The following is a 14,517-nucleotide window of genomic DNA, read 5'->3' as shown; positions in this document are numbered from 1 at the left end:
CTGTTTAACAATGGAACATGTTGCCTTGGAAAATGGTGGTCTCTTTCTTTGAAGGTTTTTAAGCAGAGGCTGGATTACCATCTGCCATCCAGGAAGACTGTGTCTTCTTGTATGTTAGGGGGGCCCTTATGGTCTCTTCCAACTCTAAATTCTATGAATCTATATACCTTCATTTTCCTGTACAGTCCTCAAAATGGCCACAGGGGGTGATGCTGCTGTTATAATCAGGAAGCCTTCAAACACTGAAGGGAATCCATGGGCCTACAGAAGTTGTGGACTACAACTCCCATCATCCTGAACACTGCTTATGCAGAAGGCCTGGTGGCACAGTGTTTAAATTGCTGGTACTGCAGTCATAAGGTTGTGAGTTCAGTCCCAGGGCTCCAAGGTTGACTCAGCCTTTCATTCTTTCATAGGTTGGTAAAATGAGTACCCAGCTTGTTGGGGGCAATTGGTTTACAGACTGTAAACCACTTAGAGTATGCTGAGTTCACTATGAAGTGGTATAGAAACGTAAATGCTATTGCTATGGTTGCTCAGGATGATGGAAGTTTTAATCCTGCAACATTTTTCTTGCAACGTTTAGAGGGTTGGTAATCTCCCAGTCTGCTCCATGCAGACAATAACATGCAAAACCCCTAGAGGTGACACAAGATCAGAAGGGTGGAAACAGCAATGTGAATTTAATCAGTACGCCATTCGTTTCACACACACATACAAAAATTGAACACGCAGGATGGTGACAATTGGTAAGTGTAATCTTCCTTCTGACAGACAATGGGGGGCTCATTCTAACTATTTCAGTATCTTCTCTGGTTGCATGCAGACAAGTCCAAATATCTGATCGTTCAGAGCAAGAAACTCTGCTTCTCTCTGAGATTATAAAAGCTGTCCAGGTTTTCCGGTTTGCCTATCCTAGGTTTCAAGTAATCCAAACTGTGCCAGTCTTTCAGTAGTTTAAGAACAGGGTTCTCACATATTCCAGATTGTAAGAACTCATTAGCAAAGACATTGCCTAAAAGGCTCCAGGTATTCCCCCCACTCCCCACCTGATTCTTAAATCAACACATTAAAAAACATACTGGCATGCCAACATGTTGGCTGAGATCAGGCGTTCTCTTTGTGGCCCTTGAAAATGTACAAATTCTCTCCCATCCCAAATAGGGAGGTGATGTTCACGTCCACTTTTATGATTCTGGCATAAAATGTTTTCATGATCCCAGTCTTGCTGGATTAAAAATCCTCTGAGTATGGTAAAAGTCCTAACAGTCAAGCTCTCTGAAGCTTTTTTAAGAAAATAAAATTTAAAACAAGAAGGCTTGGCACAATGATAACAGCCACATGGAACGCTTCAGTGGTTGTTTCTTGCTGCCTCTTTTGCTGCAATAATCAGAGGAGTCAGGCTGGACAATGGTTTGGCAATCTTCAGGAACTGGTGCTAGAAGAGAAGAGAGAAAGAGAAAGATTTGCTCAATGTAAGACACCAGCCCAAGCCACCCAATGGTGACACATTCACCAGTAGCCTGGGAGAAGGAACTTTAAATATTTCAAGGGATTTCATGCAGAAAATGGAACAGGCTTGTTTTCTGCTGCTCCAAAGAGCACGTTGTGAACCAGTGGATTCAAATTACAGGAAAACCAATTGCAACTAAATGGGGGATAGCTCCCTGAGAGTAGCAGCTACTCATCTGTGAAACAGGCTATCCAGAAGGTGATGGATGCTCCCTGAGATTTTTAAACCAAGGTTAGAAGTGCATCTGTCAGAGATGGTTTAGCTATGGATTCCTGTAAGGCAAGGGTTTGGACTAGGTGGCTCCTGGCATGACTTCCAATTCTATGATTTTAAAATTTTAATTAGAGAACTGACTTGCATTCCTCCCTCTGTAGAACTACATTGTAACTGGCTATGCACCTTCAGGTTTATTGACTTATAGTGACCATCAGCTCTTCCACACTGCAGAAATGAACTTTGCCCCCACTTTAACTGTCATGGCTGCATCCTGGGATTTGTAGTTTGGTGATGACAGCCTGGTCTGTCAGATAGCTCTGATGCCTCAACAAACTACAAATATGAGGATTCTGTAGGACAGAATCATGTCAATTTAAAGTGGAGTCAAATCATTTCTGCAGTATGGATGCACCCCATATCTTGGGGGCTTTTGCAAGATTTATTCAAAGGAGGTTTGTCATTGTCTCTCTCTTAGGCTGAGAGAGTGTGACTATACCAAGGTCATCGAGTCAGTTTCCAAACCTGAGTGGGGATTCGAACACTGGTCACCCAGAAACATCATGCTGGCTCTCAACTGCACTGGCACTTGCACTGGCCCAGTATTATACCCTAACTAAAATCACACTTCTTTGTTGCTTTCTGCTCTCTTGTTCCATCCCCTTCCTGATGTGAGTTGTAAAGATTACTGCTGACTTTCATTTACAATTGCACCAGGTTCCAAAGGAGGAAGAGCACTGAATGTGGAATTGGTTTCAGAACTTAATTATCTTGACAAGGATGATACTGGAAGCTATCTTACCTGTATATGGGTTCAACCTTCTTCATTCATTTAGCCCAGAATTACCTCCTTGGCCTGGCAGGGCTCTCCAGGCTTCAGAATTCCTCCCCATTACCTGCTCCTTCATCCTTTTTAACTGGAATAATATAATATAATGGAAAGCCAGTGTGGAAACTGATTGGTTGACTTTGGACAAGTCGGAGTCTCTCAGCCGAAGGTATTGGTAAACCTCCTCTGGACAAATCTTGCCAAGAAAACTCTATGATGCAGTTGCATTAGGGTCACCATAAGTCAGAAATGACTTCAAGACACATGGCAACAAGAAATTAAGCCACAATGAAAGTTTCCCTAAGGATCATGTAGTCCAACCTCCTGGAGAGGTCAGGGATTGAATCTCTGACCTTCTGCATACAAAACATGAATTCTATAGTTCCTTGATCTGGCACAGAGTAGGCACCAGGCAAGTTTCCCTGTAGGGATTGTGCATAAATAGGTCAGCGATGCTTAAAAGTGTTTCCCTGGTCCTTGCATGATTAGTAACCATGGGGACACTTGGAGACAGCCATGGTTTCCTATCATATTTGTATACAGATTCTGAGAAAATGAGAGTAGGCAACAGATGGGCCTGTGGAAACCATGCAGCCTACTTCACATTTCTGTGGATCCCACCCCTGCTGAACTTGCTAATATACTGCTGACGGTTCAGTGCTGCAACAGTGATGGAACAATAGCACAACTGACCTTTCACAGAAGGCATCTAGGGAGACTGCACATTTTTTAAAAAAATAAATAGTGCTCTGGGAAGCCTATCAGAAGCATGATTCGTTTTGAAAACAGGATGCATGCTCCCTGTACACATTGTTTTAAGGGAAAACTGAAACCTTTGTTGCTGCTGATGCTGCACTGCCAAATTGTGGTAATGTAGTAGAAAATATGGCGGAGTGATATCAGGATAGGGTATTGTCCCTGGATAATTGGAGGAGGAAAATGTGACCCCCACCTTCAGAGCTTGCCTATCTCTGATTTGACCAGGTGCAAATTCCAGTCATACATGTTTTGATACTTGCTTAAGTCCTGTAGTTAGTACCAACTAGAGTAGATACAATGAACCAATGGTGACATGGTACACCAACACACTTCCCCTGAAGGACAAAGTTCGCAGTATAGGAGTACTTCTGGATTCGTCCCTGCAGTTGACATCTCAAGTAGATGCAACGGCCAGAAGTGCTTGCTATCAACTTCGGTTGATACGCCAACTGTGACCCTACCTGGGCCAAAGGGACCTTGAAACTGTGGTACATGCTCTGGTAACCTCTCGCTTAGATTTCTGTAATGCACTCTACATGGGGCAACCCTTGTATCAAGTCCGGAAGCTTCAGTTAGTACAAAATATGGCAGCCAGATTGGTCACCGGTGCATCTAGGTTTGACCATATAACACCTATCTTGAGAGATCTTCATTGGCTTCCAATTCGCTTCCGGGCACAGTACAAGGTGTTGGTTATCACCTATTAAGCCCTACACGGCTTGGGCCCAAGTTACTTGAGGGACCGCATCTCCATGTATGATCTGCCCCGCACACTCAGAACATCTGGTAAGAACTTATTGGAAACACCATCTTCCAAATATGTTTCCTCATCCCAAAAGGCCTTTGCTATAATGGCCCCGCAGATCTGGAATAGCTTACCTGAGGAGCTCCGTCTCATGATCCCCTTGGAAACATTTAAAAAGAGACTTAAAACGGTACTCTTTTGTCAAGCTTCCCCCCCCCCCCCCCCGAAGACTGAAGACCAATATCCCTGCTGACAACGATATTCTGCCTTGCCCCTGGATGCTGGATGGATTTTTGTACTGTTGTATTGATGAGTGTTGATGTAATATTTTTTATGTTTTTATAAGTGTTATATGTATTGATTTTCATAGTCTGTAACCCTGCTTTGATCCACTGGGAGAGGCGTGGAAACAGAAATAAATTTTATTATTATTATTATTATTATTATTATTATTATTATTATATAGCTTTCATTGATTCAGAAAACATGCAGGGATTGCTATGTTGGCCATTTAACAAATACAAACAAAAATCCATCAGTGATACCTTTATTGGTCAACCGAAATGTACAATATACTTGTTGCAAGCTTTTGAAACTCCATGGGCTTCTTCATCAGGCAAGATGTTACAAACCGAACAGGAACGGGAGGGGGGGGGGCGCAAGGGGCAGGGGGTTTGTGTCCACGCCAGCCTTGGAACAGAGCATGTCGGCCGTGTCATACCTCTGTTCTTTTAGTCGCTTGGTAAGGGGAGGGGGAGGATATGGATGCGGGGAATGCTTCGGCTGGGGAGGGAGAGGGTAATATCTGCATGAGCGGAGCTCCGATTGAGGTGGTGTGGGGCAGGGGGAGGTATGGCGGTAGGAAGGCGGACTTGCGTTACAGAGGAAGGCGAGATCAATGCGTTATATCTATCTCTCCTTCCTGTCCCCCTCCTAACCAAAGGGACATGAGGGTCATTCCAACCGTGCCACAAACCCTGTCGCTACTCCTGTGCAATGCCAGGTCGATTAACAACAAGTCCCACATTATCCACGACCTGTTGGAAGATAGCAATTGCGACCTGGCTTGCATTACCGAAACCTGGCTCGGGCCTGAGGGAGATGCTGTGTGGGCGCAGGCCCTCCCTGCCGGGTTTTCGGTGAAGGACCAGCCCAGGTTAGGTGGGCGGGGAGGGGGGGGGTGTTGCCTTGGTACATAAGAACACCTTGTCTCTCACCAGGAACCACATCCGTCAAACTTCCTTTATCGAGTGTATTTCCCTGACCCTGAAGGCTAGGAACAGTCTAGGGATTCTGTTGGTGTATCGGCCACCCCGTGTGCTAACGGACTCCCTTAACGAGCTGACACAGCTGGTTGCGGAGCTGATGCTGGAAACGCCCAGGCTATTAGTCCTGGGCGACTTCAACATCCCCTTCGCAGCCAACTATGTTCCATCCGGTGCAGCTCGGGAATTCATGGATACCATGGCGGCCATGGGCCTGTCCCAGCTGATTTCGGGTCCAACGCATTTTGCGGGTAATACACTGGATTTGGTTTTTTGCACGGATGCGGAAAATCCGTGGGCGGAAATAACTAATATTTCCCCCCTGTCATGGACGGATCACTTCCTCGTGGAGGCAAAAATCAAGGCTTCTACCCAGATCCCCCCCGGGGGTGGTGGACCTATTAGGATGGTCCACCCTCGAAGGCTGATGGAACCCAAGAGGTTCCAGGAAGCCTTAGAGGGGCACATGGTTGGAAATGACGGCGACTCTGTTGATGCCCTGACTGGTATTTGGAATACCGGTCTCTCTAGGGCTATACACAGCATCGCTCCCAAGCGCCCTCTCAGGCCCCCTTCCAAACGTAAGCCCTGGTATACGGAAGATCTCCGGGCAAGGAAGCGGGTCCTGCGACGGCTAGAGCACCGCTGGCGGAAACACCTACGCTTAGATGACAAGGCTCTCCTAGACCGCCTTTTGGAGGACTATGGAGAGGCGATACGAGCAGCTAAGAACTCGTTCTATGATGCTCGTGTCGCGTCCGCGGAGTCGCGTCCAGCAGTTGTTCAGGGTAGTCAGGGAGCTAACTCAGCTCCCTCCTACCCTGAACCAGATCCTTGAACCTTCTAAGGCCTGCTGTGACCAATTTAACAACTTCTTCGCGGATAAAACCTCTCGGATAAGCGAAGGTCTTAACGCCGGCATTAGAGCAGAACCTAGGGTAGAGGCATCCAGAGCCTCTGTGGACTCCATTAAACTGGATCAGTTTGAGTTGGTTAGTACCGATGATGTGGACAAGATCCTTGGAAGCGTTCGGAAGACAACCTGCTCCCTCGATCCCTGTCCCTCATGGCTAGCGGCTCAGGGGGGACCGGTGGTAACTTCGATGTTACACCGGATTATAAATACATCCTTGAGGGATGGGCAATTTCCATCCAGCTTGAAATTGGCCACCGTAAAACCGCTGGTAAAAAAGCCCTCCCTCGACCCCCTGATGCATAATAATTATCGGCCAGTTTCGCTATTGCCATTTTTGGGGAAGGTGATCGAGAGGGCGGTTGCAATCCAGCTTCAATCGATCTTGGATGAAACGGATTATCTGGACCCATTTCAAACTGGCTTTCGGGCGGGTTACGGGGTTGAGACGGCCATGGTCGCCTTGGTCGATGATCTCCGTCTGGGCATCGACAGGGGAAGCGTGTCCCTGTTGGTGCTCTTGGACATCTCAGCGGCTTTCGATACCATAGACCATGGTATCCTTCTGGAGCGCCTGGCAGAGGTGGGAATCGGGGGCACTGCACTCCAGTGGTTCCGGTCCTACCTCTCTGGGAGGTTCCAGATGGTGCAGCTGGGAGACGTGTGCTCCGATAAGAGGGCCCTTACATCTGGGGTCCCTCAAGGAGCCATTCTGTCTCCCATGCTTTTTAACATTTACATGAAACCGCTGGGAGAGATCATCCGGAGACATGGGGCGCGGGGTTATCAGTACGCTGATGACACCCAAATAATCTTCTCTATGTCTCCAACTGATGCAGTGACTGAGGATGGCGTCTCTCCTCTCGTGGCATGCCTGGAGTCAGTAATGGGCTGGATGAGGGAAAACCGACTCAGTCTGAATCCAGAGAAAACGGAGGTGCTCGTGATAGGTTCTCCTGGCCCGGGGATGGCGGTGGTTCCACCTGTCCTGAACGGGATCACGCTTCCCGTAAAGGACTCGGTACGCAGTCTGGGGGTGCTTCTTGACTCGTCGCTCCACCTTACATCTCAGGTGGATGCGACGGTCAGAAGCACCTGTTATCAGCTTCGGCTGATTCGCCAGCTGCGTCCCTACCTGGGCCAGAAGGACCTTGAAACGGTGGTACATGCTCTGGTAACCTCTCGATTGGATTTCTGCAATGCGCTCTACATGGGGCAACCCTTGTACCATACCCGGAAGTTACAATTGGTACAGAACATGGCAGCCAGACTGGTCACTGGCATGCCCAGGGCCAGTCATATAACACCCGTACTTAAAGATCTGCACTGGCTGCCTATTCACTTCCGGGCGCAATACAAGGTGTTGGTTATAACCTATAAAGCCCTACATGGCTTGGGCCCAGGATACCTTGAGGACCGCCTCTCCCCATACAATCCGCCCCGCACACTCAGAACATCTGGGCAGCAGCTACTGAGGGTCCCTGGGGCAAGACTATCCTCTACATTGAAGAGGACGTTTACCATCGCGGCCCCGACCCTCTGGAACACGCTGCCCATAGAGCTCCGCTCGGCCACCTCCCTGGCCCAGTTCAGGAAGGAACTAAAAACCTTCCTGTTCAAGTCAGCATTCCCCGATATAAGTCCTAGTTAGTCTCCCCCCCTCTGACAGCAGTGGCAAGCTGGCCAGAATGTATTTTAATTGTAGATTTTAATGTATTTTATTGTATTTTGTGTATCTGTTTATTATGCTGTACACCGCCCTGATTGTAAGAAGGGCGGTATAAAAATAAAACTTTTATTTATTTTTTATTTATTAGTCAGATGCCTGCAGGTTGTTTCAGTCTTTACTAAGGACTGAAACAACATGCAGGCATCTAACATCTACAATTGTTTTTTCTTCTTCTTCTTCTCCTTTTGGCTTGTAACATCTTGCCTGATGAAGAAGCCCATGGAGCTTTGAAAGCTTGCAATAAGTATATTGTGCATTTCAGTTGGCCAGTAAAGGTATCACTGATGGATTTTCATTGATCCAGTGACTCTATTCCAGTTAAGATTAACAATGGGATTCAGACCTTTTAGAGCAGAACACCAGTGGAAGCTGTATTTCTCTGCATGTGTGTGCGCCAGCTATAGTGTTACCTGAAGGAGTTCCTTAGCAGACCCCCTTTTCTCCACATCCATCTCAAGGCAGCGATTAAGGAAGTCTCTAAATATGGGCGAAAGCTTCTCTGGATTCTGCAGCTCTGGCGTGCCATTGGTAGCAATGAGATACAAAGCCTTGAAAAGAGAGAGAGAGAAAGAGAAGAGAAAGGAATAACAGCATGGAAGGAACTTGGGTTGTTTTTATGTGATGCTGAAAATATCACAGTGATCAAAGCAAAATCTGAGAAAAAGCAAATGTGGTGTAACATATGCACACAAAGTGTGTGGGGGAGAAGGCTTGTTGCCATGCTGAAAGAAGTGGATGTGCTCCATATGAATCATAATTCATGTATCAGACAGCAATGCTATGTTTCTTCAATGTATCAGTTGATTCATTGGGGTTGCAGAGAGAGTCACTGTGCATCCCCCACTGAAAAAGGGGGCAAGAAGGAAACACTGAACACTGGCAGATATATTTCTGGTTACACAATATCTGGAGGAGGGAGGTGTTTGTAGTTAACTAATGTACATTAACTTAGGAATGTAAATGTATACTTGGTTGTTAATGTTATGTGCCTTCAGGTCCTTCCCTATTTATGGCAACTCTAAGATGACCCAATCATAGGATTTATTTTATTTTATTATTTTATTTTGCAAAACTTCTCACAGGGCATTTGCCATCAACCTCCTCTGAGGCTGAAAATGTGTGAATTGCCCATGGTCACACAGTGGGTTTCATGGCTCAGTGGGGATTTGAACCCTGGTCTGCAGATTCATAGTCCTACACTCAAACTACTAGACCACTTAAGTGTATTGTACAATCTCAGCTAAGGGTTTACCATCTCATTGATAACTAGGACTTCTTCTGTGACCTTAAAGGAAACCCACATGTGAAAACGAGCAAACTCCCTTAGACTAGATCAGACTTTTATGGTCCAACATTGGGCCTGTACAGACAGGCCAAAATAAAGCTGCTTTAGGTCACTTTGGAGGTATGTTGTTTAAATGACACACACATTTTAAGAGGCCAGAAGCTGCACCAAAGCTGTGCTCCAGTCCTTAGAACTGGAGCGTGGCTTTGGTGCAGCTTCTGGCCTCTTAGGATGCATGCATCATTTAAACAGCATATCTCCAAAGTGACCTGAAGCAGCTTTATTCTGGCCTGTCTGTATGGGCTCATTGTCTGCTTTGACTGGCAGACATTCTTCAAGCAGACAAGATTCCACCCCCCAGCCCTTTTAGTCAGTCACGTTAGAGACTGAAACTGAACCCTTCTATTTCAAAGGTCAACCACTGCAACCCTTTCTGAAACCAAGGGCCAGGCCTGATCAGAGTGTTGTCTTGGTTGTGTTAAATCTCCCTAAATGTTCATTAGATCCCTTTACTGGCTACCAGTTTTGGCCAGGGCCTGTTCAAACTTTTGACCCTTGTATCAAGGGCTCTGTGATCTAATCTCCCCCAGTATTTGGCAGCTCGGCTAGCATGGAATGTACCATCTAGGAATCTAAGGTCCATAGGCAAAGGATTACTGTCTGTTCCATCGATGTGCATGGCTCAGTCAAGACTGCAAGCCTTTCAAAATCTAGCTCCGCATTGGTGGAATGGCCTTCCTTTGGACTTCAAGCTGGAGGAGGACCTCAATTACATAATGAACTGAGGACTTTCCTCTTTGATTCACTGAATTAAACTTTTGAGTTGTGTCTGAGGTTGCTGAGATGGGTCATGGCTGGTGAGATGTTGAGGATTTCATGTACATTTATAAATATGTTTTATTGTTCTGTTTTTGATTGTACAGTCAGCCCTACATATCCATGGATTCCTTATCTATGGATTCAAGCATCCATGGCTTGAAAACATTCAAAAATTATATAAATTTTGAAGAGCAAACCATGATTTTTCCATTTTATGTATGGGACACCATTTTGCTATCCATTATATTTAATGTGAGTTGAATATCCATGGATTTTGGTATCTATGGTGGGTCCTGGAACCAAACCCCAGCAGATACCAAAGGCCCACTTGATGTTCCAGCCTTTGGTGGAAAGGCCATTATAAATAAATGTTGTTGTTGTGTTGCTGTTATTTTTAATGGTCTTGAAATCCTGTGCACCTTCTTTGCACAAAGGGCAGGGTCAAAACTTAATCGGACATACAAAAGCTTACCCTCAAGGGATTCTCATTGAGATACGGAGGCTCCCCCTCAATCATTTCAATGGCCATTATCCCCAGTGACCAGATGTCCACCTTGGGCCCATAGGCCTTCCTTGTCACCACCTCAGGTGCCATCCAATATGGTGTCCCCACCATGGTGCTGCGTTTGCTCTGCTCTGGAGTGATCTGAGCACAGAAACCGAAATCGGCTGTAAAGGAAAAAAAGAAGGGAAATAAATACAAATAGCTGGCTCCAAAGCTAGCTTGTATATTAGTGATCCATCCAGACCAGTACAGTTTATTCTGATTAGTAGGAGTTCTCTGGAATCTTGTTGACAGCTGCTACCTCTTTTAAACGGAAGGTGGCAGGAATTGGACTTGGGACTTTTGGTAAATAAAGCATGTCTCCTTAAAGTGCACTTCCTCCATTCATTCCTCAGTCTATCCTTTCATTAAACTAAAAAGACAATTTAAACCTCCAACAAACACTGGCTTTCACCTTTGGATGGACCTACCACAAAATACCCCATAGTTTTTTAGTTGGCAAATGGGTTTCTTTTCCTGCAAATGGGGTTTGTGCTGGAGAACCACTGCAACCCACAGGTTAAAATGCTGGGCTAGGGAAAGGGAGATGCATGCTCCCAGTCAGCCACAAAAATCACTGGGTGAGTTGGCCCCAGCCATTCTCACTCAGCCTGACTAACCTCACAGATTTGTTGTATGGAGAAAAAAGGGGACCTTGAATGCTACTTTGAGCCTTTTGGACAACAAGCGGACTATAAGCACAACAAATTAATACAAATGCAATAAACACTAGCCTGATAAATACAAATTCAATTCTCTCCCATCATCCCATTCACATACTTAGCTTGACTGAGCCATCCATCCCTAGGAGGATATTGTCACTTTTGATATCCCTGTGGATAACCTGGTTGGAATGGAGGAATTCCAAAGCTTGAAGACACTGTGAAGAAGAAAAGAGGAATAGAAAGAGAAAACATACCCAAATGATTAATGAATTAATTAATACAGTGTAACATAGCCAGAGGTGCAAACATCAGAATAACCAAGAAGCAAACTAGGCCTTGTATATAATTATTTTTTAAGTAAGAGTTTTAGTGCTCAGATGTCTTTGGTTCACAGCATCACAAAGTAATAGTAAATTAATAAAATGAATAGTCCTTCACCATTTCACTACAGTATCTCTCCATAAGTCTAAATGTGTCTGTGGGGAGGTGCAACCTCACCCTTGTCACTGATGAAATCAGTAAAAGGAAACCATGTTGAAAAGAAATATAATTCTGACTGGTCATTTCCATTATCTTGTACAGTAGGTGTTAGCTTTTCCATAAGTGCTATTACCCATATTCTTTTATAACAGGCTTCAGTTGAAAGGTACTTTAAAAATTTCCACATCTGAGCTATTACCAATTTTGCAGCAGTGCAAAAAAAATGTAATCAGTTCTTTATAATTTAACATCTCACAATTGTCACAAAAGATGGAGAGAAGTGCTATTTTTGGATCAACTGGAATTGCGCGGTTTGTCATTTGGCTTATGACTAGAAATAGCTTTAATACTGAAAGAACTTTCTTTTGCTCTTGGGCAGTCTGGAAAGCACACCATATCCATTGAGGAAGTATGGCATTTCCTTTGGGAATGTACCTTGACAATTAAAATGCTCACCTCTCGACACACGGCAGCTATTTGTCCTTCATCCATGCAGGTCTCTGTCACCACGTCTGTCAATGACCCGCCTGCCAAATACTCCATGACTACCCACAGTTCGTCCCCCACGAGGTAACTGGGGCAAGAAAGAAACAACAGACGGTCATTGTGTTCCCTGTGCCCACACACCCTGAATACCAAACCTGAGAGCAGAGCTATTTTTAAAAACACAGCACAAACAGGCAGTGTTACGTAACGTATAAACCATCAGGTATAGATGCCTTCTGTGGTTGGAGGAACCTGGATTCAGTTTCTTGCTCAACTATTTAGTTTTACTGGGTGGTCTGAAGCAATTCCTTCATTCTCCTTCACCTAATCTGCTTCACAGAGTTGCTGCAAAGGTACAATGGAAGGAGTCTTAGATTGTACACCATAGGCAGGTTTACTCTTATATATTTATTGTTTTATGTACAGCGCTGTGTAAATCTACAGCACTATGTAAATAATAGTAATAATAGTAATAATAATAATAATAACAATAACAACAACTGCTGTGTTCATCTTTGATAGCACCCTGGGAGAAGCACTTTGAGGGCTGAAAAGGTCTGCTGGCTGGATAAAGGTTTCTACTTGCAAAAGAAAATGAACCCCTCCCTTTGCAGAAAAATAGGGAATTGATTTTGTTTCCTTTGTTCCCCCCTCAATGTCAGCTTATGAGGGTTACTTGCTCTTGGGAAATAGCCAGGAGCGGGGATGACAGAGCTGGTTGCCCTCACAGTTCAGTGAGATCTTAAGAGTAGTGGTGTCACTAGCTAGGAATTGGAAGAGGCCTCATGGGCCACTGACTCCAACCCCCTACTCAGTGCAGGATCTGCAGCTAAAGCATCCCCAGCAAGTAGCTGCCTAGCCTCTTTTTGAAGACATCGGAAAAGGAGACCCAATCACTTCTGTAGGCAATTGGTTCCAGTGCCAAACCACTCTTTCTGTCAAAAATTTAGAATCATAGAATCTTAAAGAGTTGGAAGAGACCCCAAGGGCCACCAAATCCAACCCCCTGCCATACAAGACGACACAATCAAAACACTTCCAACAGATGACCATTCTGTTCTGTTTAAAAACCTCCAAAGAAAGAGAGGCAACCATACGCCGAGGCAGCGTATTCCTTCTAATGTTCAATCAAAATTTACTATCCTGTAAGTTAAAACCATTGGATCTGGTCCTACCCTCTGGGTAGGTTTGCCATAATTCTCTACTAAAAACAGGGACAAAATGTAGGACAAAATTTAGACCAAAATATAGGAGAACTGTAGGATAACATTTAGCCCAAAATGTAGGACATTTAAGGTCCTTCATGTTTCTTAAATGTCCTACATTTTGGGCTAAATTTTATCCTACAATTGTCCTATATTTTGGTCTAAATTTTGTCCTACATTTTGTCCCGGTTTTTAGTAGAGAATTATGGCAAACCTACCTTTGGGGCAGCAGAGAACACACCTGCCCCCTCCTCTCTGTGAAGCATTTAAAAGGTGCAATCTTTTAACACAAAGCAGCCAAGACAGCTTTAGAAGAACTTTTTTTATAGAAAGTCCAAGCAATTAATGGCTTTAAGAGTACAAAACTCCATGCATAAATTATAACTTTAAAAGGGCAACAAGGAGATAGGAGGAATGGCTTCAGGAACAGCCAGAGGGAGAGAGTTCAGCCTCTTCCCTGGAAGATCTGAGCACAGTCGTGTTTCTGGCAAGGCGGCTGACTCGGCATCATCATAGCTCCTCTCTCAATGGGACAGGAAAAAGCAAAATAATTCAGAACAGTGTGCATCTCAGAGGAGAAAGGGAAAGAGCCAAAAGCAGCAGTATGTCTGCAGGATTGCAAAGAAAGGACATTGTGGTCATGTACGTATGGCTTTATGGCCAGCATCCTCTCAACAGACTTCAGTTGCAGTTATGTGAATAGTCTTGAATACATAGTATTCAAGAATTGAATACTTGAAGTATTGAGGCTGTACTAAGAATCAGTGTTTTGTGTGCTTTTTGGGGGAAAAGGAAATCACTACACTTTAAGGCTGCCAAAATACACTTGCAAATATTTGTGCAATGGCAGTTGTCTCTCCCATGCTACAAAAATTGACTGATTGTAAGAAACTGATCGAAGTGCAAATGTGAATTTAAGTGTTTTAATGTTCGTATTATATTTTACCTTAAAGAGGTCCATAATCTTCTGGCTGGGTTGCCTCAAGTCTTAGCTAAAGTCAGAAATGCCAAGTTTATAGGACGAGTTGGAAGTTTCAATCCAATACTCAAAAGGCCTACTGTTCATC

General features: G+C 44.7%; 1 protein-coding gene across 4 annotated transcripts in view; it reads right to left on the bottom strand.

Annotated features, from left to right (window-relative positions):
* Positions 1–662: 662 nt before the first annotated feature.
* Positions 663–14,517, bottom strand: part of PAK1 (p21 (RAC1) activated kinase 1) — a 118,750-nt gene continuing 104,895 nt past the window's right edge. For all 4 annotated transcript variants that reach the window (XM_089512990.1, XM_089512988.1, XM_089512989.1 and 1 more), the window contains exons 11-15: positions 12,216–12,333; positions 11,395–11,494; positions 10,543–10,739; positions 8,377–8,514; positions 663–1,438 (exon numbers count right to left, since the gene is read on the bottom strand). In XM_089512990.1, the coding sequence (XP_089369116.1) occupies positions 1,352–1,438; positions 8,377–8,514; positions 10,543–10,739; positions 11,395–11,494; positions 12,216–12,333 (640 nt within the window). In that variant the 3' untranslated portion in view covers positions 663–1,351. The remainder of the gene's footprint in view (positions 1,439–8,376; positions 8,515–10,542; positions 10,740–11,394; positions 11,495–12,215; positions 12,334–14,517) is intronic.

This window comes from Sceloporus occidentalis, unplaced genomic scaffold (genome assembly GCF_023333645.1).
Source record: "Sceloporus occidentalis isolate IW3139 unplaced genomic scaffold, rSceOcc1.0.p SCAF_2, whole genome shotgun sequence".
Lineage (NCBI taxonomy): Eukaryota > Metazoa > Chordata > Lepidosauria > Squamata > Phrynosomatidae > Sceloporus > Sceloporus occidentalis.
The sequence above is the reverse complement of the archived record's forward strand: the minus strand, read 5'-3'. Positions and strand labels throughout refer to the sequence as shown.